General features: G+C 44.8%; 1 protein-coding gene across 3 annotated transcripts in view; it reads left to right on the top strand.

The window, feature by feature from the left end:
- Window positions 1–987: 987 nt before the first annotated feature.
- LGR4 (leucine rich repeat containing G protein-coupled receptor 4) overlaps window positions 988–26,548 on the top strand; it is an 81,730-nt gene continuing 56,169 nt past the window's right edge. The window contains exon 1 of one of the 3 annotated variants that reach the window (XM_055722287.1): window positions 988–1,606. In XM_055722287.1, coding sequence (XP_055578262.1) covers window positions 1,422–1,606 — 185 coding nt within the window. In that variant the 5' untranslated portion in view covers window positions 988–1,421. Of the gene's footprint in view, window positions 1,607–4,679; window positions 4,730–13,128; window positions 13,370–26,548 lie in introns of those variants that run through there. The other 2 variants (XM_055722289.1, XM_055722288.1) reach the window with 2 other exon arrangements.

Below are 26,548 nucleotides of genomic sequence, written 5' to 3'. Positions count from 1 at the left end.
AGAGGTCCCAAATGGTGTTACCCCAGTGCTGCTGTGCCATCCCCAGTAAGATGGTGGTTGCATGGAGCCTGAGGTGTGTGTGAGCTGAGCTGAACATGTAGCAGGCTCATTCGTGGTGGTGGCAGCAGGTCAGCAGCATCCAAAAGAAAGCATAAAAAAAAAAAAGAAAAGCGGTGCGGACAGTGATGGAGAGTCATAACCAGGGTGGTTGGTTTGTGTGGGGTTTTTTTGTTTTGTTTTGTTTTGTTAAGGCAGTAAGGAAAAGAGGACACAGGCTGGCTGCTGGCACAAGTTTGGTTGTGATGTATAGGTCTGGTAAAAGGCAGATGCCACCGGTGGTGTTTTGCACGACAGGGAATCGGTTCTTTAATAGTAAAACGGTTTTGAAACGGTTCCGTGGTGCAGTCACTGCCTCGGCAACGGGCGTGAGGCGTGCAGGGTCCATGGGGAAGAGGGATGCTGTGGCACCGTGAAGATAGACGTGCGGTGCCGGCCGGGGTCCGCTTGCACTGGACTCGCACCGGGCACAGGGGCCGGCTGCTGGCTTTGTCCCCTCTCTGCGAGTCCCGGGAGCGGTGCGCACGGCGGTTTGGCGGCTGTGGCCCCCGCCGCGGGGGAGGTCGGGCTGGAAAAGGGGATCCTGGGGCGGCGGGGCCCGGCGCTGCCCTCACGGCCCGGCCCGGCCCGGCCCCGCGGCGCACCTGCCCGTTCGGTCCCGTTTCGGTAACGACGAGCCCCCTGACGGGCGCCCGTTGGAGGCCCGGGGGGGTCCAGGGGGCCGGGGGCAGCGCCGGCGGGGGAGCGGGGGCAGCGGGCGGTCCTCGCCGGCGGGCAGCCCCGCCCCCCGCGCCCATTGGCTGCGGCCGCGCTCTGCTTTGCATGTTTACCAGCCCCGCGCGCGCTCTGCGCCAATAGGGGTGCGGCCGCGGCCGCCTCATTAGCATATGCACCTCTGCGCTGGGCGCAGAGCAGCCGCTGCCGCGGCTCGCAGCGACCGAGAGCCGGGAGGGGCGGGCGGGCGCCCAGGGCAGCCCCGCCGCAGGCAGCCGCAGGGGCCGGGGCGCACGGCGCCTCCCGGGGCACCGCCACCCGCCGGCAGCGGCGCGGCGAGCCGGCCATGGCCGCCCCCGCGCGGTACCTGCTGGGCTGAGATGAGCGGCGGCAACGGGCGCTGCGGGCGTTGGATGGGGCGTGCGGGCGGCGGAGGGCTCGCTTCCCGGGCGCGCCGCTGAGGCAGCCCCAGGGCCGCGCCGCGCCGGCCGGAGGCGCGATTTTATTTTTTGTTGTTATTACCGCTTTTTTATATATTTTTTTCTGCCAGCTGGTGGAGGCGGAGGGGGGGGCTCGGTGCGCGGAGGGCGCCGGCGGAGAGCGGCAGGCCGAGCCGGGGGAGGCTGGCCGGCGGTCGGCGGGGGCCGGCGATGCGGTGCCTCGCTCTGCTCGGCCTCGTCGCCTGGGGCCTGGGGAGCTGGGCCGGGCCCAGCGGCGGAGCGTCCCCTCCGCCCTGCCCGGCCTCCTGCAGCTGCGACGGCGACCGCGGCGTGGACTGCTCCGGGCGGGGGCTGGCCGCCGTGCCCCCGGGACTCAGCGCCTTCACGCACGCCTTGTGAGTCGGGCCGGGGCCGGGGCGGGCAGGTAGCCGCGGCGGGGCCGGGTGCTTTGTCCCCTTTTTATTTAAGACCCCCCCCCACCCCCGTAATTGCGCGGTTGTGTGGTTGTCGCTGCTGCGGGCGGAACGCGGCCGCCCCCCGGGGCCGCCGGGCTCCCCGCCGGGCTGGCCCGCGGGGGGCGGCCTGTGAGCCGCGGCGGGGCCCGGCGGGCCGCAAGCAGGGCCCGGCCCCGCGGGGGCAGGTGAGGGCGGCGGGGGCCCTGGCCGCCGGCCCGCTCCTCGTAGCCCCGCGAGGCGGCCCGGCCCGGGAGCTCCTGGGGGGGAGGTGGGGGGCTGTGCGGAGGTGAGCGGGTCGGGCGGACCCCGGCGAGGCCCCGGCGCGGTCTGGCTCGGAGATTGAACAGGCCGGGAGAGCGAGCCGGGGGAGCGGCGGGTCCTGCGGGGGGGAAGCCGGGTGGGTGCGGGCCGGTCCCGCGGCGGGGGGGGGCAGCGCTGCCCGCACGTGTGTGCGCCGTGCCCGCTGTGCTCCCCTGCAGCGCCTTCCCCTGCGCTAACCGCTGCCCAGGGCAGCCCAGCCTCTCCCAAAATGAACGCGTTTCCAGTCCGCAGCATGCCTAAATCCAGCTCAGTAAGGATGCCTTCGCTTCTAGAAAATCTCTCAGTATGCACAGCTGAGCCTTGGGGGGAAAAAAAAAACCCCAACCACCAGCATAAACAAGCCTCGGGAGTTTTGTCAAGTTTTGCTTGTGAATGGAGGAAAATACAAACTCGTAAAACACTTTCTCCGGTGTCCTGCGATGATATTGTAAAGCAGGCACAAACTGGTGGATCTTGCGTTGAGTTTTGGCAACTTTAATAATAAAATTTTAATTGAGGAATGAACACTCTGTTCTGTAGAGACATGACCGAAGAGGGATTTGCAGCTTTCAATATGGTAGCTTTGCTAATCCACAAACCTGTTAAGTTTCACAATAAAACCTGTCAGTCTTGCCCCGCTTCTCAGCAAAGATTTCACAGGCTGGAGCGAGGTCTTGTATGGGCCAGTGGTCAGGTCTGCTATTACTAAAGCTTCACTGCGTTTACAACATATAATGCAGAGCGCGCTACAGCAAATTAGGGCGCGTGGTGTCAAATCGGTACTGAACTGCTGCGTTGTCAAAATACTGTAGTGTTCTGTGCCTTCGAAAATGTCACTTTTTTTTTTTTTCTCCTCCCCTCTTTGTTTGCCTCTCCTTACTTAATATGCAAAGGGAGTCTGATTCTTAGTTACTGAAGGTTTTGTTTACTGAGCAGGTTTCCAATTTCTCCTACCTGTTCGGACTGTTTTTTTTCTTTTAATTGTTCAGGCTGGGTGGAGAAAGGTTACTGGGCCTTTTGCTTGTGTAGTGCTTCATGAATGGCAAAAGTTACAGGTCTCAGTTGTTACCTGCGCTTAAATGTTTTGTTCCTTTTTGCGCTCATATGGCGTGGTGGTTTTTCTGTGGCAGAAACAGTGTTTTTTGAGTGGGGTAAGGAGGCAGGAGCTGCCGCCCTGAAGCTTTGGACTCGCTGGTAAACTGTCTTCTCTTTCCTCCACAGATAAAACAGGGAAGTTACAAAGTTACCCAGTTTCATAAAGTACTTGAAGCCTATCTGGCAAAAGCTGCATTTAAGTGCAAGGTTTTATGGTTGCTTATGTTGTCTGGCTGTCTTGTAAAATGGGCTCGGTACATCCCTGCGTGTCTGCAACATGGCACTGGTCTAATGGGTACAAGTCGTCCTAGCCAACACCCATTAGAGATAAGGTTGCCAAAGAGTTTCAGTTTGTAAGTTCCTTCTTATTGTTCAGGTAAATTGCTCAAAGCCGACTTAATGCTTACAGCAAAAGTGAGAGGAGATCTGCGCACATTTTGGCATGTTTTGGGATGAGTTTGTGTCACTGTTGGGTTTATGTTCTTTAAACTTGAGCAGAAACTTCCTGGCGGTCTTGTTCTGTGGCACTGAAGGTTACTCCTGGTCCCCATTTGTGTTTTGTTCCTGTTTCCTTTTTCGAAGAAGTGAAAAAACAGGTGATTTCTTGGCACTTGTGCTTGAATAGCTTCGGTTGTAGTGTGGCCACCAGAAGTTTAGGGTATGTAGAAAAGTTTTCCAGGCAATAAAAACCTAATTTCTGACCTGCTTGGGCTGGTCAATGTATACTTTTGCCAGAGAAGCTGAGCTGGCTTGTGTGGAAGGGGAAAAAAAAAAAAAAAAGCAAATAAGATCACACACATACATACATACATACATACATACACACATACACACACACACACCCCCCCAGCTGACACAGTTATGTCATGGCAAAACATCTTAGCTACGCGAAGAGAAGAAAGCTTTTCTATGTTTTGGATCAGGCAGCATAATGATGCCGGGAAATCTCTTTTAGCATTGCTACAGGGCTTTTTTTGATTATAGCTGTAGCAGCAGAGAGTCCATAGTGTAGACATGGCTGAAAGAGTGAAAGAGAACAAGTGGCCAGGAGAGAGCAACTGAAGAAAAGTTGCTCACAATTAACCCAAGTTGGCAGTGCATGAGTTTCAAGGCAGTGGAGGGCCACAGCAGGGGGTTGGTATTTAATTTTTACTGCTTCTCTTTTCCTGCAGTCTTGATTTCTTTGTATAAATGTTAATAATTTAACATGGCTTCCAAGGTGTACTGTACTTTTAAAATACAGCCATGTTTCTTGGGCTGTCATGAATGGTCAGGCAGTGATTTCTGTGGAGCCTCAAAAGCATATCCTTTCAGATTCCTCTTTTTTCTTACTTCCCTTTCTTCAGCTGTTGGCTGATCTGCTGCTCATTCCTCGCTTATTGTGGAGGTTATAAAGCTCCTCCAAACACAACAGATTGTTTGCATGGAACATGCATTGAATGGACACTCCGCTGCATTCATACCTGGCTAAATGCGTTATAACCATGGTGTTGGGGTGCAGGGGGAGAAGGACAGGGGTCATAGCAAGGGGGTTATGTGGTTACCTAAGTACATTGTGGTCACGTGAGCGTAGTTGCATCAGACCGAGCAGCTTGGAAAGGCAGAGTATCTGCTCATTACTTTTGAGTCATCAGTGTGCTTTGAGAGATGGAATTTGAATAAAGAAAGGTGAGTACGTTGTCCCAACCGCAGTCATGCTGGTGAAGAGATTTTTGGGAGATCTACACGTGCTCAGAAAAGAGAGGGGTGGCAGCACTAGATCCAGACTCTGAGGGGCTGGAGGGGAGGGGATGGGATGGATGGGAAGGAACTCGGAGGGAGTCAGGAGGACATGACCAGGGATAATTACTTTATGCTTTTACTGTAGGCGGCCATTTGTTCTGTATAATTTAGGTAGGTGTTTATGTAACTCTTAATTACCAGCTGCCTGTTTTTCTGTTTATGAAGGTTGTGATTTTGCTTTGTTGCAAAATAACTGTTGTCTAGCAAGTTGAGGTGCCTATGCAAGAATTTGAAAGTGGTGTTTGTTTGGGTTTTTTAATCAATGAAGTATGCTCCTGATCTCTGCTATGATATTTCATGTGCTGTATGCTAGAAAACATCCATGTTACTGGAAGAATGTTGTGGTAGGGCATGCTTGTACTTCTGTTTCTCATGGATGTCAGCTTTTGAACTCAGATTCTGGTTTCGGGTGTTTAATACTTCTGTTAGTCTTGTGCAGGAGACGAAAAGCAGATAATTCTACATAATGACTTTGCAGGCATCTTACGTGGGCCTAGCTGGTTGAGGGGCTTGCCTGACAACCATGAGGAATGTAATCTCTTCTCAGTGCCTGCTGTTATATTTTGGGCACTTGAAATACACAAACAGTACAGATAATTTTCCTTCTAGTGCTTCTTGCTTGTATTTTGAGGGAATGGTAACAGTCCCTTGCTTTAATTTTGCTTTCCTTGTGAAAGGAGGGCTTGTGAGGCCCAGCTGCCCTAGAGGATAGGCCATCAGGATGAAATGGTCACCTTGGTCTTTTGGTTTTTATTATGCCTTTAACCTAATACTGGCTGCCTTTCGGTATGCTGTGTTATGCACTAGCTTTATAAGATCAAGATGTGGCGGTTGAGAAGGATTCTTTTTTTACTTGTTTCATACCACCACAGGTTGCTGTAGCAATTGCAGAGAGCCGACGATCTTTTTTTCAGTATGCGTCCTATCTGGAAGTGTACCTATGCTGTCTCACGTTTGAGTTGATGTCTTGCTTCATTTGTGTGAAAACAGCAAAATGATACGGTTCTGTTTGGATTCAGCAGAGCTTGCACATTTTTTTTGTCTTTTCATCTGGTATTTTTATTTTCTCTAGAGTGGTGATGAAACACAGTAGGTAGATCTGAGATGTCTTCTTCTAATACGTCCAGTATGAACACGTAGATATTTAGCATCCGACTACGGTCAGATAAGCACAGTAAGGACCTGGCTGAGGTTTTATGAATGCTGTCTAGCAGAGTTATTATGGTGAAAAGTAAAGATGTCCAGACATGACCCTGAGTCTGGAAAATGTAGCGTAATTGCAGTCCTCCTGAGATAGAAAAGCCTTATCTAATTAGGGGTTTGAAGGTTTTACAGTTACACGGTTCAGTTTCTCACTTGTCTATGCCACATGCTGGTGAAGTGATGGCAAGTATTAGAAGGCTTATTCTGTCTTTCTAAAAGCATGCTTTCCATACTTCTTTTAGAAAGGCATGGTCATGTCACTTCAATATGAATATTTCTACTAGTTGGCAGAAATGGCTATAAATTTGTCCAGGCCTGTGAAATCCCATGCACCAAGAGGGGGATTTGAGTTTGGTGCAGCATCCAGCACCTGGTGACTGGACCAGAGCCTGGTGGCTCCAGTGGCAAGTCTGTCCAGCAGATTTCACCTGAGGATTCTCCAGAGCCTTCATGATTAAACTGGATGATTTGCATGTAGGTCTTCTAAAAAAAGTAGATGCTCTTAGGCAGTGTGCAGGAAAGTAAAGTTGTTGTTGTTTCAAAGTTTAAGTATTTTTTACCCTTTTCATGTTGTTTGTTGGCAGCAGATTTGGTGTTAGCCTCTTTACCTTTTACTCCTCCCCCCCAAAAATCCCAGTGCCCTGCCATAGCATGTAACTTGTCAGGTATTTGGCATTTATTTTGTACGTTGAGCTTGCTTGTATCAGCAATATGTCATTTCTGATTTGATGCTTACTGGCAGAGGCTCCTAAGTGTGACTTGGGGGAGTAAATACTAAGGTAAAGCCTGCAGCATGGAGAGAAGTTGGACTTCGGTGTAAGCAAGTTTATGCTAGTAAATAATTACCTTTTCAGTTCTTGAGAGGAATTTACTAGTAACTATCTGCTTGAGATGGAAAATATGGAAACTGTAATATAATGACTGAAAAACAAAACAAACCCCAAAGTAACCTCCTCCGCAAGGATCTTTATTTGTTTTGTATTCTACATCTAAGCTAGCAATTTTTGCAGAACACAAGCTCTTATTTACCCAGAGAAAATTACTGGCCTAGATTTCAGAAGGGCTGAGCACCCATACCTCATTTTAGAGAGCATGGGAGCTGCGGGGCTCCAGGAGCGCCTTTGAGTGTCAGAGACCCTCCTCTCGGTCACTCTCACACTTCTCCTAGAAGCTTGTTCCTAAAGATGGTCCTCTTGTTGGGAATGGGCAGGAGTTGATGTGTTTACGTTTTGGAGGATTTGCCAGCAACTCAGGTTTGCTTGCCTCCTTGTTTTGCAAACAAGGGAGTGAAATGGATGGGGCTGGTTAGTTTCAGTGTGGCCGCATGGGACTTCATGGCCAGCAGTTATTCTATTAAGGGATGAATGTGTGTCAGGCAGCAGCTCTGTGCTGCCAAGTTGTGGTTTTGGGGTTCTTTACGGAAGAAGCAGAAAGTCAAAAATAGCTCGAGGAAGAGTTAAGAGAGATCTGTATGATCCTAGAAATAGGAGACAAAGGTGGGAGAGAATACATAAGAGAGGATAAGAGAAGACATCCCTATTGGAAGAAACCTGTAAATAAGGGCAGCAGATATTTAAATGTTATGAGACCTTTGCTAAAAGAGGAGTCAACAGCTTTTCATGGGTTAGAGGTCCCTGGACATCCTCCCCACCTGGTAGACTCACCATCTGCTGCAGCGGTGACCTAGGATTTTGTTACAGGGAAATATTTGTCCGTGGTTTTTTTTTTTTCCAGACCTCCCTTTCAGGTCCTGCTGCAGTTCTCTGATAAGATGTTCTCAAACTTCAGTTTGAAAAGAGTTTTCTGGTCACGTGATGTTGGTTCTTGATGCTCTCCCACTGCCAGCTTGCCCAGCACAACCCTTCTGGAAATGTGGAGGTGGCTGTTGGTATTTCCTTTGCTGAAAGACTGGCAACGAGCTCAGTTGATGTAGGATTGCATGCAGCGATGGGCGTCGCAATAGCTCACGCAGAGGAGAGGAGTATCTTGGTGTTACTATATAGATACTGTCCTCCCTATAAACGTGTTTGAAAGCCTTTGTTTGAGGATCGAGCCCAGATGTATTCAATTTTGTGTTCCAAATAAAGCTGGTACGTCCAAATCGGAAACATCTAGCATTAGATGTATGGGTGCCTGGAAAGTGTAATTAAATCACGCAGAAATGGCATGTGATCTACCTGGCAAAAAGGTTGACCTTTTTGCTGCTTTTTTTTTTTTTTTTTTTTAAAGTGCTGAGTTACTGCAGCTGTCAGTGAGTTTCACCGAAGTTGAAAGTTCCCAGTATTCTCAAATAGTATGTCATTTATTTTAAAATACATAGTTGAAATAGCAGAATCAGTTTTATTTTGTTGTTGAATGATTTAACTGTTACAGGATTGTGACAAGGTCAGAACTTTCCACTTCCCAGAAACATATTACTGTTGCCGAAAGATTAGGGGAAATCTGTATTTCAGCTTCACTCTGAATTTGAAAGCACATTCTGCATACAGCCAGTCAACTTACATTATTAAATGATATACATCTTTTACAAAACAACAGAGAGGACCGTAGCACTCTCAAAAATAACAGTTTAAAATAGGTCTCTGAAACTATTGTTGTTTTGGAAGATATTACAGCTAACTGATGGCATTATACATCATGTCAGTGAGTATGGTAACACGTTTTAAAAACAGATAGCGAATTATGAACAGGTGATATCGATAAATATTCTCAGGTGGACTGGGGTCTGACATCTGTGAGGGATGTGTTTGTTTTTGGGAAGTGAGAATATCGCTTCATGAATTTTTGTTAGCCTCGTTTTCCTGGTGTGCTTTTATATCCGCTGTTTATACTTACTGAGTTACAGGCAAGTTGTATTTTTCTTAGGTGGTGTTTCATACAATGTGTTTTGGAGTTAGTGAAACTCTGTTGGCTAAGCTTTGGACATTAATTTTTTTAAACCTATTATTAAAAAGCAAGCATATTATTCAATAGACCTTGTTTAATTTGATGTCCTCTCAAGGGAAGAGTGGTCTTCACAGCATGACAGAAAGAAAAATAAACTCCTTAGGCTTTCCTTGTGTGCTTTTTGCATTTTGGTTTGACATACAATTCAGTAAGGAAACATGTAAAATAATGAGCGTGCAGAAGATAAGAGCGACACTTGTTTCACTATTGAAAAAGGTTTCTCTTGTGTCCTAAGTGATAGCAGTTTTAAATGTAGCCAGATGTTTGTTGATATAACATGAGATTAAGACATGTAAAGTCTGTTGCTGAAATGTGATGCCCAGTGTGCATCAGTGTTGGGTATTTTTGTTGTTGACGTTGTTCAAATCTAGTTGATAAATACAGGTGTAATTAAATGTCTTGTTTTAGTTACCTGTAGGTAGTTCAGACAAAGGTTGGTGATTTTTTGACAACTCAGCCTTGAGATTTTAGCATGGTGAAGATATAACTGAAGCAAGTTTTGAGTCTGAAACTTTCTTGTGCATTTTTTGAGCTGAAGTTAAGAAAATACTGAAGTTAATTGTTTTCTTAAGTTTTGCAATAGTTTTCCTACCTCTGAAGAGCTCTTAATCACTTTTTTAAGAATACAGTATCTAATTCCTTTAAACTTTATGCTAAAAATGCAGGAGGAGCCTCAAACCATCAGTGTGGTCTGGAAGAAGGGATACAAATTATGCAGAAGGTGTTGTCTTTGGGGCCGAAAAAAAAAAGAGATTTTACTTTTCGCTTGAGGAGAAGATGGAGAAGAATCCCAAGTCAGGTGAAGTTGAGAGCACTCTGCAGAGCACCCTGAGAAGTCAGGCCCTCAGAAAGTAAACAGCTGTTCTTGCAGCTCTCAGCTGCGTGTTTTCTTCCTAAAATATAAAGACTTTTTTTTTTTTTTTTTTTTTTTTTAAGCGGAGTACCCCTCCTCCTTGTCTCTCCCCAACCAATCCTGGAGGAATGCTAGGTCTTGCAAGGACTTTTTTTCACCCTAAAGTTCTTGAACAAATGTGTTTGGACTTTTAAATGGTACACAATTAGCAGTGAATCATAATGGATGTGCAATTTCAGAGGTATGCAGGGGAGGCCTAAACCTGTTTAATTTAGCTTAATAATGCTGCAAATGTAGTTGTGTATTTTATAACCTTGTTCTGTGAAAATGTGTTTTTGTTTGCAAGTTTTCCCATTACCTTCTTGACATCTGCATGGTTACAGATGAATAGCCTGACCCAGCGCCCCAGCGGGGAGAGCGGCGTGGCTGTGCTTTCAATAGGCATGTCACTGACAAAGGAAACATATGGAATATTTCATTCCCGTCTTTGCAAGTGGTGTAGGGGGCTGTAAGTGCGGAGGGCTGGGGGCTTCAGACTTCATGGTAGATCCATAAACTAGCCACAAGGTTTGCTGTGAGCCATTAAAATGCTCTTGCTGAAGGTGGTGTACTTTGCATGGTGCTGTGTTTTGCCATGGGACTGGAACCCCAGCTGTAGAGCAAAGCCATTTTGGCGCTGCAGTATTAACAATGTGGCCATGCAGTAGAGTTCACCATGGTTGCCTTTCGTTCTTTCCGATATGTAATGTTAAGTGTTTCGTTTTCTGAACAGTTTGGGCGCTGTGGTGGGTTGGTATTTGGTGTTCAGTAGGTGCGGAAGATGTGAGCGCAGGGGCAAGGGTCCCGCTGGAATGTGCCTTGAGGTCTGTCTCCTCCTATGCCCCTTACTTCCCCTTTCAGAGCACAAAATGGGAGCAAATTGTTCCCCATCATCCAAACAGGACACCACGGTGTGTTAGCTTGGGAAGTGAGAGTTTTTCCCTGCACGCAGGGCTTTGTGGTTGTGGCAGGAAAGCAGGGATGGTTTGCTCCCATTGCAGCACCGCCTTGAAGGAGATGGTGGGAGTTGGGAGAGGACATTTGGGGAAGCTTGCTGCTCCATGTCTGTTAAAAGGACTTGGTGGTGCCTAGCTTCAGACATTTCTTTGTTAACTAAAATGTCATGTAAGGGATGTCCTGGCTATCCTTTTAAGAATTCCATTTCTTAATGTTTTTTAAAAATAACTCTTACTTCAGAAGCCTCCTTGCTGTTTTTCTAAATGCTGATCCTGGTCAGTAGTGGATGTAGTTGGTTTATCTGGGAAAGCGAAGGGACAATGAAACCTGTGACTTTGGTGCACAGGCCTCTTCTTTGGGGCAGAGTGTTTTTCTGTGCAGAAACCTGCCTGGTGTTCTTTGCTAGGTGGAACTGGTGGGTCTGGGCAAGGTTTCCCAGACTGGGAAATATGCTTGTAGCACTCTCAGCAGTTCTCTGAGCTGCTGCTGCAGGTTGGGAGCCCTTGAACCTACTGAAGGGAGCCCCGTGTGGCTTGGAAGATGGATGCATTTAGGCCCAGACCTACACATTCTGTAAGGGAAATTCTGCAAAGCTGTCACCAGCAGCAATCTACGAACAACTCCTTCATCTCTCAGTTGCAGTTTCACTCAAGCGGCTGCCCTCCTGAAGCGCTAAATGCTTACCCTGCTGTGTTTCCTTGGGGTCTTGGTGGCCTTCATGGAATTAGAGGGGAGAAAGCTGAGCTGAGCAGAGACAAGGATATGGTCCTGTGTAAGGGGCCCTGCCCTGAGAACATAGTTGCTGGTGGATTGGACCTGGACAGGCTTCTACCTTTTGGTATGCTTTTTACTGCTGTTGGTTTTAACACTTGTTTTTTCTGTGTGTGTGCGTGTTTTTTTTTTAAATAAATAAATGTATGTGCTAATATTGACCAAACTGTTAATATTTTACAGAACTAGTGTGAGTCTTGCTAGGTGTAGCAAATTCAAGGGCAAATCTGCTGGCTCTGTGCTAAGTATTTAGTGGAGGCATTAAATCTCTTCAATATTCAGGTCAATCATTTTTTAGAATTGACTTGCTCTTGCTTGACATCTAGTTTTCAAAAATTTCAACTAGCTTGTTTACATGTGTGAGCTTTTTTTAACCTGTTTCTTGCAAAGACCAAAACCAATCATTATCTTGGTGTTTAGGAGTTTTAAGCAGTGTTTTGATCTATTTTGAACATAATAAATGGCAGTTGTTTATTATTTCAGCAGAAGCCTCTGCAATTGTGCAGCAATGCCAGTTTTTCCTCCATAAAAAACCCAATCTTTCAACTGTCCTCAGTAATTATACCAGTCAAATCTACAACATGTTCAAAAGCGAAGGCTATTGTTTACATGACAATATATCATAAATCCTGCTTAGGAGTAGGAGTGTTTCCACTGTCATTGTCTCTTCACTCACATAAGGTGATATTTTTTCCCCCTAATAAGTAACTATGTCAGTAGGAGAAATTCTGTAACACGCATCAGATTGATGCATATTTCTAGATACCCTGGATATTTATCTTGCCAAATATATTCCCCCTTCAAGCAAAATGCATCACCTGGTCTCAGTTGATTCAGTGCTGTCAGGAACAGAGAATAATGGAATAAACATAAAAAATATTCCTCCTTAGTACCATTTTTCAGTGGATTTGGTGTCCGGTCTGATTTATTCTACTATAAAAGGGTCAGATTGATCTTGTAGAATCCTTTGCTGTGCAAATTGCTCTGCCTACCAGTTTGTCCTTTGGCGGAGCAGACAGGGACAGTTTCATGTCTGTCCTGCCAGTGCCTGGCAGGAGACACGGCTCAGGGCTTGTTTGTATGGAGCCGCTGAGGCCCTTTGGGCTTTTCTGTGTAAGGTATTTGGGATGGCTGGGGAGCTTTGTGCAGTTTGATCTTGGACTGATCTTGTTTGCTGTCTTAATGTCCATGCCAGGCTAATAATTTTTTTGGCCATTGTTACTGTAATAAATAGAAACAAATGCTTCAAACCATAAGGCATGTAATGTGCAAGTAATCACCAAGTTGAGAATTTATGCCATACCATGGCAATATGAAATCTTCTATGAACTTCAGTTATGCTGGTGGAGAATATGTAGTTATAAATGTCCCAGGGCACGGAAGGGCAGGGTTTAGTTCACGTGCTTTGTTGCCTAGTGACTGTGAGATGTGTGCTTGACCGCTTGGGACTTGGATGTCGTGCCTGTACAGTCCAGCAGCCTGCTTGGCCAGAATACACATACTGCCAGAGGTTCCTCTTGCCCTTCTGGTTTGGGGCTGTTCTATACAACACTGTGCAAAGTTGTGGGGGTGTCTGTTTTACTATGTCTGATAAAATCATGTTACACTCACTGGAGTACCCCGCATTTGTTGAGAGTACAGCTGGACTTTGATCTTTTTTTCTACAGTCTTGGAGTAGTAAATATTAGTCATGGCAAAAATGGGTATAGAGTCACCTGCATGGAGCTGGATCTGTGGAATGGCTGAACAAGGAACAGGTACTGTTCTGAATTTTAGCTGGCTTTTTTAAAGTGACACCTCGCGCCTATTTTACTGCCCTGTTCGTGTGTCACAGCATTCAGGACTGATGGCACCGCTGAGGCGTTATTCCTGTTCCAGAGTACTTCTCTTCAACAGGCACTAGTTGAACATAGGAGTTTCACTGATGACTCCTGCTCAACCAGTCCCTGGGTGGTTTTTCACACCTCAGAGGTACTGGGGAAGCTGAGAGTTCCACAGTGTGTTTCTGACGCATGTATGTTTTTGGAAAAAACCTGCTGCTTTGAAAAGGTGGTAACACTAGTTGCATTATGCTGTTACAGAGAAAAAGGAAGAGAAGTAGATAGTGGTGCAGTCACTCATCCCATGTGCTAAGTAGCTTTTAATTGTTGGTGCCCTTCTTAAATTCTTAAAAAAAAAAAAAAAATTCTGATTTTAGGAGAACAGATGAATCACAATGTGAATCAACAGTGAAAATGCAGAGGTATTTTTGTGTATGACCGTTTCCAGTGTTACGGAAGTCCTTTGCATCTCTGATTTAAAGGGAGAAGAAACATTGAGTAGCAGCACCCTGCTGCACGGTTTGAGCCCTGACTGTGCTTACATTGCAGTGCAAACCTTGTGTATGTTAGCGGTGCGGTTTCCTGCCCAAACACCACCTGCTTAGCTCTGTTGTACATCGATGGAAATCTCTTGGTATGTAGAGATATCCAGCTTTGAAAGTTAATCTAAGGGCTTTGCTAAAAGGGTTAAGAGACAAGTTACAAAGTTTTAAGATTTGATAAAGGAGGCAGAAGGGTTCTTGAAGCAGAGCAGTGCTAGTGAATGCTTCCTTTGAGGCTGATAGCAGATCTCTTTAACAATTCATATCTGCAAAATTATTGGGAAAGCCTTAAGGCCTGTCTATGTTATACATGTTGCTTCTCTGCTTTAGGAACTCAAATGCACAAGCATGGCCTTAAGTGGGATTGCTCCTTAACCTGTTGTAACAAAATAGGCTCTTTTTGGTTTAGATCTCCCTGAAGGGCATAGGATGTTAGAAACATGGAGTATTGCTTGGTAGTTGCTTTATATTTTAAAGCAGTTAGCACATAGTATATCACCAGAGGATATGTGCAGATCAACCAAGCTTCAGCAGGTAACATCCAAGAGTGTGTGCAATTAAAAATGCAGACAACCCCTCCTCTGCTGCCATCTTCCCAGCAGCAACAGTGCGTTGCTGGTGACTCAGAAAGGTTCTTTTCCCCCCGATATGCAACTCGGAAGGGGAACATTCTGTTGCAGGTTTTCTTCACTGGCTTTTCAGGGTTGTGCAAATTACTTGCATTAAGTTTTCACAGAATAGCCCAAGGCTTTTGAGGAAGGAGTAGAAACTCATCACACTGTTCCCATGGTGCATTCGTTTAGACAAGGCAATTTCCAAAACACTGTGGCAGTCGAAGCACAAGAGACACCTTAAACGGTGAAAATATTTGTCATATTTTAAGCTTTTTTATCTGTTGAAAGATACTATCTGTGGAGAGATTAATGAGCAATAAGTAAACTATGCTGGATCCAGGCTTGCAGAATGCTGTTTAACTGCTTTAGGTTTCAGCACACTCATTTAATTACTGGGTTACTGAATGTTTTCTCCTCTGAGGGGGGGGTTATGTGCGTGTAAGTGTAGGGAGAACATGTACATCTATACAAAGAACTGTGAATGAAGTTTGGGGATACTGCCTTCGTGTTGCCTAAACAATCCTGCTTTAGATTACCCCCTGCCTTAATTTCCTTTCAGGAAGATTGTAGATAGGCCTTGCCATCACTCACACTCTGTTGCTTCAGTGTTCACTTCCCCTATGTGATTTAACATGCACAAGCTTAATTATTCTTTTCTGACCTAGGGAGAGATTTCCTTCCAATAATTACCTTCACTGCCCTTTACCCTTCTGCACATTAGTTTGTTTGGAGAAAATAGTCGCTTGGTAAGCAACTCCAAACAAGGCAGTGCCTGGAGCTGTCTTGGAAACATAATTTATACCTTTTACATAGCATGTTAAACTTCAGTTTGCTGAAACTTGGCTACTAGATGTACTGAATTAGCAAGCTCTAAACGTTTCTCCTGTAACTAGAGGTGGTATGAGTTAAGCAGAAAATCACCAGTTTACCCTGCGCTTGGACACTCTAGTAGGGTGATACGGGTAAAAAGGAAAGGATGTTTAAGTTAGCAAATAACATCCCTTGATTCAACCATTTCTTTCTACTAGCAGCTGCTGTTTAGTCATACACTATTTAAATGTCAGAAGAGAATGACTCCTTATGAGACGAATGTGATGCAATGCTGCCAGACTGATTGCTGCTGTGATAGCAAAGAAATGCATATTTAATCTTGTAGAAATTTCTCAGGATTATATCCTTATGATTGCTCCTTGTGCTGTCCTTCCTAAAACATAGCATGGAGGAAAGAAAAGAAAAGATGAATAGTAAAGACCAACAGGAATAGAATGTGTAAGTTCTTCATTAAAAATCTTTTTCCTTTTTAGTCGATGGTAGTTAGAGGAGGTATGACTGATCATTTCTTGGAATGGGTGGTACAGAATTAGGTCTGAAAATTGTCTTCTGCAGTTTACATTGATTTTGTGTAGCATACAGATTAATCTGATGTGTCAAAGGGATGAGGATGCTTCCTTCTCTGTCACATTTACTGTATATAGTCCTTACGTTATTATAACTATTTTGTGGTAAATATAATGAAAAGTAGCAAAAGGTTCCATTTTGGACCTCTGAATATTTAGTGCTCTTATTGAGATGGAATATTAACTCTACTGTTAATTACTTGGTAAGTAAATATATTTGTAAAATTGACAGTTTTTATGTACGTGGAAAAAAATTTCTTTTGAAAATGACAAAGCTATGTATGTTTTTAAACTACACTGCCTTCTTTGTTATATCCTGATGTTTGTTTAAACACAGACAAAAAGTGATAGTGTTTCAAATGTTTTCTCATCTTTTATTTTAAGCTTGTCTCTTAAAGGTTTAATCTCTGATCTGTTAAGGGATTACTTGTCCTGTCAACAAAAAGTTAAAATAAATTACTATATCTGCTTTATACTTGCCAGATTTAATAGTGAGTATAAGATGTATTGGTATTTATTGTGGGATATGACAGTAAAACTTCAGAGCACTACTTCATTTCTGGTAGCTTAAATATTGGTGTTAGTAGATGTATTGTTATTAAAAATGAAAAGGTGTTATGGTTTGTCAGTTTCAATAAAAACCTTTGCCCCCTCTCAACTTCCAGGGTTTTTCTTTGTTTTTTTTAATAATATCTTCACAATTTTGCTGCTGATAGATTGGAAAAATTGATGTGTTGATGGTAGTAAATGAAGAAGTTGGTAATGGGGAAAACAGGGTGTCAGTAGCACTAAGGTGTCTTTATTAGAGGTAGGTTTCAAGCTGTGTGGTGAGTTTTACTGGCCCCAGTTTACTGTTTCAGCAAAACCCATAGTCTTTCAAGGCAGAAGAAACCAGGCTTCTTTGCAACGAACAAGAAAAAACAGATCTTTTTATTAACGGAGCTTGGGAGGGGTATTCTTTGTCCCCTTGCATCCATTATAGTAGTCTTCACCGCAACATAGATTTATGTGTCAAAAAGGAATTTACATTGACTGGTGGCCTTCAGGGAAGAGCTAGACTGTATTTCCTTGGCTGTAGGGTGGCTGTGATGAAGTAAAAATACACCCAAATTTGTTGTGTGGAGATAGCCAGGGAGGCGAGGGTTCACAAGTCTAATTTTCTTCTTGGAGTTCATCTGTAAAGTGCATGTTGCCAGACAATGCATGTGCTGTTTCTGTCTACAAGCAGGCTAGAAATCTAGGTGGATTCCTTGATTGCCTTTTGTGGGTTGCTTACTTTTACATCACACGCGCATCAGAAGTGTTTATATAAAAAATTGATCCTGTGTACATGATTAAACTTGACAAGGCTTAATCTCTGTTGCTAAGAGTGTGGGCTTGATAGTTAATGTGGTAGGTCTTTGTTTTTCATGTAAATACTTGTAATGTTCTGTTTGCATTAAGTATGCTGGTGTTTTTTCTTGACAGTTTAGTGATTAAAATCTACTTAGTTTTAAATAGGTGTAGTCAGAGAAATACTGAGAACAGAGTTAAAGTGAAGAGAGAACTTAACCTTTTCAAGAAAATTGCTAGTAATAAGTGCTTCTGTGACCTCTTTTATAATGGCAAGTGATGGCTGTCGGGGTTTTTTTTTTTGGCTGAGGGTTTCTGTGAAAGATTTCCTTTGCTCATATATGTTTTTCCTTAAAAATTAGAAAAAATACTAGTTTTTTAATTGCTGTATATTCTTGAGTCAGCAGTGGTAAGTATTATTATTTTTATTCATGTTAGGGCAGAATCCATAAGGCCAGAACCGTACTAATAAATTTGGTTAGCACGACTGTCTAGTTTGGGATATCATTCCTAACCAACAAGGTCGTACTGGTGAGTGCCTCTGCTGTCTGGATGGTTTTTTTTGGGGCAGTAATGGTGTTTTTTTGGACCGTGGGGTTTTTTTGCTTGCTTTTTGGTGGTGTGGGTTTTTTTTGTTTGTTTGTTTTTTGTTTTTTTTTAACACCATAGCAGTTTAGGTACTGAGACCCCCCTGTCCTGGATGCTGAGCCACGCAACTAGTGCGAGACAAGCCTTACCCTCTGTGTGTGCTACTGGGAGTTGAGGCTGGGGGGAATGGGGGGGGCTGGGTCTTGTTTGTTTGGGTTTTTTACAGTATTTTGCAGTGGCATATTTTCACATACTGTAGTTTTATCAGATACTTTTGTGCGATTTTTATCAGCACAATATGAATTTGAATTGTAGCTGACGCATTGGATGCCCTTAGATGACATTTCATGCTCCTCTTCAGAGTTTGTTACTTTCCTTGCTCTTTGCTGCTGGAGAGCAGTCCCTCCTGACCTGCTGTGGTAAATGATCACAGAAATTGTCAATAATACAACAGAACTTGAGAGCAAACTCCTGCTTGATCGATGTCGAAGCTCTGTCAAGGTCGGTGATACAACAGATTCTGATGGAGGCTTGTGAACAGGCTTCCCAAAAAACGTGTGCTTGGAGTTAGGCCTCCAAAACCAGGTCATGCAGGCATTGTCTCTTTTTTTTCCTCCTATCTTTAAATACACATAAATCATATTTTTTGGTAGTAGTAGGAAACAGGAACACCATATTTAGGGCAGATGACAGCTACGTGTTATTTGTTAGGGCCTTAACTCAGTGGTGGAAGGTAAGACTAGAAGAGATTTTGGTGTGTAATACCTAAATAGGCAGGCTGTGTTTTGAAAAGCAAAATCCCTGAGTACTGCTGCTAGATTGCTGTTCCTGAAAGGCAGGGACTTCCTTGACTGTGTGGATACAGATACAGAGCTAATTCTTCGATTTATTAAAAAAAAAATCCGTAAAAAATGTCTCAGCTGCTCTATACGCAGTTGCCTTTTGCCAGGACCCATGCAGTCTTCATAGTGAGTGGTGCTTGCTCCATATAGGTAGGTAGTGTAGACAGGAGGATTTGAAACCATGGCTTTTTGTGTTCACTCAGATTGGTGTTAGTAATAAAAACTTCTTTGTTCTGGTCTCTCTTCGTGTTGTGTGGGCTTTCTGTCAGTCAGAAAAAGGCTATTCCCCTTTTCTTGCAGGGGAGCGAGTGTCTTGGAGATTACCAGAGCCCTCAGTCTATGGTGTTTTGATGAGAAAAATACCCCCTGCTAATGATTTTGGTAGGTTTTGGCTGCACCTTCCATTGGTGGGTCGGTCTGCTGCCAGGCAGCCTGCATATAGCCGCCCATATGCCACCTTTCACAGGGTGAGGGCATTTGCAAGACAATGGAGGGAGCCAGCGGCAGGGCAGGCTCGGGGGCTCAGACCCTCGCCACCAGTGACAGCTTTGTTAGGTGCTGGTTGTACCTGGTGCTCCTCCCCGCCCCCCCCCCCCCCCCCCCCCCCCCCCCCCCCAGCACTGTACCCTTCGCCCCGTGCACTGGGGGCCCGTGAACCCAGCAGCCATGCTGGCCTGCTGCTCGGGCTGGGCTGCGGTGAGACCGGGGGCTTTAAGTTCCCTCCAACTAGCCTGCACCTACGTGGATGATACTCCAATGGTGTTTTCTTACAACTGTTTTGTTTCCTATTCCTGCTCTCCCGAGGGAGGGGTTCTTCAGGGAAGCAGAGCTGCTGTTTGCTCAAATACTTCAAGTTTCTATAGCATTTCTGCTAAGCAGAGGCTGCCGGTGCTGCTGAAAAGCAGAGACAGTCCTCAAGCATCCTGTTCAATGTACAGCCATTGGTATTATATCAGTTTGGTAGTAAATAATGGAGGACAGATTATCTTCACGTATTTTAAATGCAAGCAGATATTGAATTCTACGCGAGGCCGCTGAACCCAGCGGGGTATATACCTTGGCCATCACGAGCTCTGATGTTCAGACAATGCCAGTGCGTCATGTGCAGTCTCAACAAATTAGTTCCCTGCATTGCCCGGTCCTTTCTCAGCTGTCTGCTCCAGGATGCCCAGGGATGTTTCAGCAACATGCCTTGTTCCACTTGCCTTCCTTTTGGGAGCTGCTGCCTGGCGGTGCATTTGGGCGAGCTGTTGCAGTTACACCAGATTTATGACTGCCCGTACTTAATTTTTTTTTTTCTTGGCATAGCAAAGGATGTATGACAAAGAGCGGGCACAGTAAGCCTGAACTTCTTTTTATTGACGATAATTTTTTAAAGCTGAAATGTAACAGTATTTCAGTAGTGAATACATGGAAATTGTGTGTACTGCTTAATGTGTTTCAGAAATCCCTGTTACTTTTCTTCCTTAAATACAAGAAAACAGGCGTGTAATGCCTCATTGAAAGAAGCCTGTAGGGGTGCTTTGTGAGGGTCTTAATTAAGGGCTTTGAAAGACTAAACAAAAGGAAAAAGAAAATGCTACAGGGTTATTGTTATTCCAGCCCATTGGCTCAGCGAGCTGACCATCCATTGGTGCCTTCTGTCCATTTGGGAGCTGAATGACACTTTTGTTCGTGGTTAACAGAGGTGAAAGAAGCCAATTATTGGCTGTCTTTTCCACAGGGCAGCTGCAGACGGATTTCACTGCAGGCAAATATGGACTTTTCTGCCACAGGGATGGTTGTGATGACAGTTATTTTTGTGGAATTGTATGAAAGAAAACGGATTTTTCATTATTTTTTTTTTCCCACTCCAGTGACTTGTGTAGATGTTTGTTGAAAACTACTGTGAATATGCTGGCGTGGAATGGGAATGTGTAAAGGGCTGGATTCCCCATGCTAAGTGTACTCAGCTTTTTCTCTGGGTGTGTGAGAGAGTGAGGTTTTTTGGGTTTCTTTTTTCCTCTATTTTTTTTTTCTTTGCAATCACAGTTGATTTTAACTATAGGGCTTTTCTCACTGGTGTGCTGTGTGTATTAACCCTCTTATGGCTGCTAGCCTAGGCTGTGCTGGCTGCTTTGTGTGCCGTAGGGATGGAGGGACAGCCTCTGCAGGTTAGCAGTGAGTCCTGCAGTGGCAAAATTCGTGTCTGCATGCCATTAGGGACCTCAGAAAGTATCTCTCTGCCTGAAACTTGCTGCCCCTTCTCCCCCATCTCTCTCGCTGGGTCCAGTATATCATAAAATCTTTTTCCATAACTCATGCTTGTATAATACAAAATTTATTCTTTTCTCCCCAGTTTTCCTTTGTTTGAGCCTCTAGTTGTAGTTTTAAATGCATGAAGACTCACTGACTGTTCTGATTCTGGAGAAGTTTCCTCCGCTTGGGGCAAATTTTGAGTAATAACCCATGTCTCAGTCAGAGTTGATCCATCATAGCTTGTTATGCCAAAAGACTTGGTGGCGTGTCAGCTGCTCAGGAGGCCTGTCAGTGCTTGTGGTAGGTTGCTTGTGGTGGCCTCCTTCATAGCCATCTAAAACCTATGTTTAGGCATAGTTTATAACAGTAGTATAAAAAAAGGGGGGGGAGAGGCGATATTCCTCATCTTACTTGGCTTTTTGTTGGAGGTGAAAAGAGAATCCACCTGCTATCCTCCGACCTCTGGAGGTGGAAGTGCTATGAGGCAGTTCTTCTTTGCGTCTTGGGACATAAAGAGGAGTTATTGTGCTGTTGTTCTCTCCTTGTCCATCCTGATTTTTTTATTTTCCTTTATGGACTGCTTTTTACTAGGTGACTTGTTACCTGCAGCTGTGACTGCTCCTGCCAGTTTGCACACATGTGACTGATGTTGCTCGTGCTCACTGTGAGCTTGGCATGCTGCAGGCAGCCTGGCTTGAGGCTCTTGAAACGTCAGAGGAGGCAGCTTGGTGGGCACTTGGCATCTGTTGACTGGTGTCAGTGGTAGAGCCCTACCTCTGCCAAGTTCCCGAGGACAGCAGAGATGCATATGTGTGTGTGCGATGCTGTGAAGTTGCCCACACAAGGCTGGCAGCGATGGCTGCGCATGCAGGCACGTCGTCAGGGACAAGGGCGACTGTCTCCTGGGCACAGGGGCCTGGCTCCCTGCTGAGAGGGAGGGAGCGAGCAGCCCAGCTCTTGGGGAAGCCATGTCCCACAGTATGATGTTCCGAAGAGAGGTGTCTAGGTGTGAGACCCTGCTCGGTCTGGTGGGAGCCTGGGGGAGAAGGCTTTGTCTGAGGGGTGCTTGCAGCAGTAGAGCTAGTCTGTCTGTCTTCTGGGGGAGAGGACCAGTTGGTGGCCAGATTTGGAAAGCAATGGAGTAATGACTTGTCTTCTGGGGTTGGTTGGTTGGTTTGGTGGGTTTTCTCTTTTTTTCCTCCCTCAAATGCTTGTAACACTAGTTAGTTTTGGGGGAAAACCCCCACCATTATGTGTATGCGTACCACAGGTGTTGCTGTCAGTGTAGGTCCTGAACTTTGATGCATATTATGTTGCTTTAACATGACCACAAATGCAGGTTATGGGGGGCGGGCAATGAAAGCCACAGAACTTTGCCCACCTAGGAAGGAGTTGTGTGTTTTCACAAGGCAAGGCGTACTGGAAATTTTGCTTCTTGAAATGAAATAATTAGCTCTCTGATAAGTCAGATAAGAATGAGATAATTCCTGATGCTCTCATTATACAAGAAGAAATAAAATTGATTGCGAATACTTCCTTGTTACCCTGTACTCAGTTCTGTACCGTTGAAGTAGAAGTTGAACCTGTGGCTCTTCTCTAAAAGTGTCCTGGCAGACACTTTGGGCAGCTCTAATTTTGATTTCTGTTGTAAGTTCACTGGTATGGAAGGTGGATGCTCAACCCAAGTCGTTGTGTGTGTAAGGGACTTGGCCATCCATCTCCAATAAATCAAAAAGAGGAATGTAGCTGAAACTGGAATATAACTAAACATTGGGAAGCTCATACAAAGCTAGTGAAGCTGTCTGAATTTTTGTGTTTAGCTATACATCTTGTCAATAGGCAGCAAGCCTCGCTTTACCATTTGTTGAATGTACCGTTTCCCGAGTGAAAGGCAAGGGCTGTATGTTAGCACACGTGAATGCTGCCATTTCAGAAGACTTCGGGCAGACTTTAATCCTTCAAATGTCATAAAGTGGGAATCACTCTTCTGTTTGAGTACCGTGCAATAATTGATCATCAGGAATTCCCAAAACCGAAGTTTTACATGTTATCAAAACTATTTGTGCTTCCTCAGCTACTTCAAGGTGCCTTGAAAATTCCTGTGTAAAAGCGTGTTTGGTTCTGTAAAGGTCATTCCAGGTGCTGCCATGAAATCTATTTTGACACCAGAAAGCTGTACTGTGGCCTTAGTTTTCCCACAGTGTATGGATAATTATAGTGCACAGTGCAGAAAAAATTTTTCTTGTTGCCAGAAATAATTTTTGGTTACATCCAAGTTACGTGTTACATGTACGTGAAAAAAGGTTCTTAAATGCTAAAGCTGTTGTGTATAGGATTGGGCTGACTGAGATGTTTACATTTTGTCTTCAGGCTTTATTGTATCAGTGACTTTGTTCATACCTGAGTTTTGTTTTGCTTTCTTGCTTTTAGCCTTCTAAAAATGTAGGGCTTACTGGGACTTTTGAGGCTCAGGTTGCTTTCTAAACATTGGGTGGGACAGGAGACCAAAATAAACCAGAAGAAAATAAATAAAATTCAAAGTACTTAGAGTTACTAAAGTTGGAATTTTTATGAAATTGGTTTTGTAGCTCTTGGAGTTCTCTTTTTGCAACAGAGCAAAAACAAGACTGGAAATGCAACAGAAGATATTTTTTTTAATATATGTGTGTAATGGTAGCACATTTCTATCTTTTATATGCTTTTCTATTGGTGTAAACAGATTTAAGTGCCGGGCTGTGTCTGGACAGCTCAGGAACATTAGTAGCTTTATCCTCCCGCTTCCTGGCGAAGATGCAGAAAAGATTATTCTCCTTTGAACCTGGAGTTTGGAAAGGGGCAGCAACCTGTTCAAACTCACAAAATGAATCTCTGCGGGGGCAAGGAACTGAACTTCGTCGGGTCTGTGTCCAGAGTTGTAACGGGGAGCTTTCGTTGTGAAACGTTTGTTGTAGTAAACACTGTGTTGCTAGGTGGAGGGAGATGTGGTGTCCCTGGAGTCCAAAGGGTGAGCATGGCGCTTTGCACTCCTGCTGAGGCAGTTTAAGTTTTATGGAATTGCCCTTGAAGCCATTAAATGGAACGAAACGTGCCTTGTAGGTGCTCATGGTGACATAGCAGGGACCTGAGACTGGAGGGGGGACGACACCCAGATCTCATTAAACTGGTTGGATTACATAGTTGGGTGATGTTCCTAGCGTTTCAGCAATGGTTGTTCACAGAAGCTTTCGATAACGAAAAAATGCTTGAGAACTTCCTCAGCAGTAACGAACAAAACCTTGGCTTGGCTATACATGAAGTGCCTGTGTCAGGTTTAGCAATATGTGCTTTAAATTAAAACCCAGATATGTCTGACCTGGGGCTGACTTACCTCATTAAAGAAAAATCCAGGTTAGAGTCATCTAAAACTGACGCAGTGGTGGTTGATGGTTCGGTATGGCTCTGCGATGGTAAGGACAATTGCTGCAGCTGGCAGTGCTGCCCTATTTTAACTTGGTGGCAAACATAATGTTACATTTCATTTACTTAAAACATAACAAATAACTTTCTGTAAAACTCCTTGAGGGAATCTGCTGTTGGTTTCGTTGCAGGCGTAGCTACATATTAAGTCTTCTTTTAGCGTGAAGTTCCCATTGTCTCCTTCGGTACCTTTCCTCTTTCCTACTGCCGTGGGAAGTGTGCTGCTCCAGAGCTGTGCTGATACAGCGCTCGCCGAGGCCATGCTGTATAGAAGACTGCTAACCCCATCTGATTTAAACCAGGCCACAACCCAGAAGTGGTTTTGTTTAAATCCAGGTTATTACAGTGATCTGATTACAGAATGCTGCCTGTAAACTGTTCCACCGTGGAGGTGGAAAGTGATGGAAATACAAGCCAATTTCCTTTGTCAGAAAGAAAAAACCTGGTGCCACTACAACCTGGAGGGTGTAGTAGGTTGGAGCCTTACGTATGTAACCTGTTGCTGCCTTCTCCTTTCCCCTTTATGTGTGGAGACCTATGTATTATAAAAAAAAAAAAAAACAAACAACAAAAAAACCTCTTCTACTTACCTTTACTGGTTTTTACAAATAATCCCCAGTCTCACCAAAAACGGTGGCTTAGACACACATGTTTTTGGCGAAGATGATCTCAGGTTCAAGCCCCTTACCTCGAGAGCTGTTATTCTGGCCAGTTTACTGGGACTACTGTTAAATGGCATGAAGACATGAAAGTATTCCTCACAGTTTCCCATACCTGGAAGGCATGTTGGTGAAATACAAGAGTATCACCTAACAGGAGGACAGCATTTTGAACACTTGCAACCTAAAGGCTTGACTGCCATGGCTTTGCCTTTAGCCCGAGCCGTGCTGTCCGGAGGCAGGAGGCAAGCTGGAAGAAGTGCAGAAGATGCCATCAGCACTGCAGGGCATGATGAGTCTGCCAGGCGAAGATGCTTTGCAGTGGTCCTTCGAAAAACGTTGGTCCTTTAACAGGTATTAACTGCTCTGCTGCTCTCCTGAAGTCCCCCTGTAGTCTGTGTCACCTCCAGTGGCTATGAATCGGAGGGGATTGTTGCCAAATACTTCATGACTTCTCTATCATTTTAATTTGTAGTTACTCTTGGAGTCTTGGATAACTATGTTACTACTTATAAAGGATTTTAAAAAACTTCCAAGGCAGAGGGTGGTTGTGACGGAACTATGCCGAGAGCTTCCCTACCAGGATGTTGGATGGTAGCAGGACATGTGAGGTTGGGTACAGGTTAGGGAGGTGGATAATCCAAGTTCCCACTCGGTTTTGTCTGTGGACTTCTTCATGGTCTTGCACAGGTTGGTTATTCACTTTTGTGATGGATACTCACAGGTGTAGGACGGGTGTCTTGGTACAGGCTTGCCCTCGGACTGCTTTGGGGTGTGGGAGGGGGAAAGGGGATGTTGGAGTGTGCTATTGTCCATGTAACGTGCCTGTCACACAGCCTGATTTTTGTACTCAATTCCCTGGTGTTACTGTATGCCAGGGAGTAAATAATTAGGAAAATTATGCATTATTCATAGTTTTATATCTGCTGCAAATAATCTCTAGCTATGTAAGAAAAATACTCTTGCATTGAAAGACATCTTGTTTCTTCCTCCAGTTTACAGCGAGCCCTTCCTTCAGCCTGTAATGTGCACCAAACATGTGGCTCTTAAAAATTAACTGAAGAGCACGTTAACTTGTGCTGCTATATTCCTATTCCGGGATACAATCTCTTTCATAATAATGCAGTGGAATTTTTTGTTCTGGGTTAATTCCCCACCATGTGTCAACATAGGCCATTAACAGTATGTGTGATTGCTTAATGGCTGGCCTGCAGTGACTCAAATACCAGTTCAAAATAGGTCTTTGCATACAAGTATTGTTCTCTCTAAGATCTTGATGATGGCTTGATTGGCACATGAATAGGGTACATTAGAGCTAGTTACTGTGTCTGAAAGAAAGCTAAGACATCATGTTGGAAGGGAAAAAAAACACAACAGGTTGATGTGACATGGGAAGGAGGAGGCAGGAGAAATAACTTATAAATATGGTGGGAGAAAGAGGGGGATGT

Source organism: Falco cherrug, chromosome 10 (assembly GCF_023634085.1).
Source record: "Falco cherrug isolate bFalChe1 chromosome 10, bFalChe1.pri, whole genome shotgun sequence".
In the NCBI taxonomy this organism is placed as follows: Eukaryota; Metazoa; Chordata; class Aves; order Falconiformes; family Falconidae; genus Falco; species Falco cherrug.
Note: the sequence above shows the minus strand (reverse complement) of the source record. Positions and strands in the feature narration are given on the sequence as shown.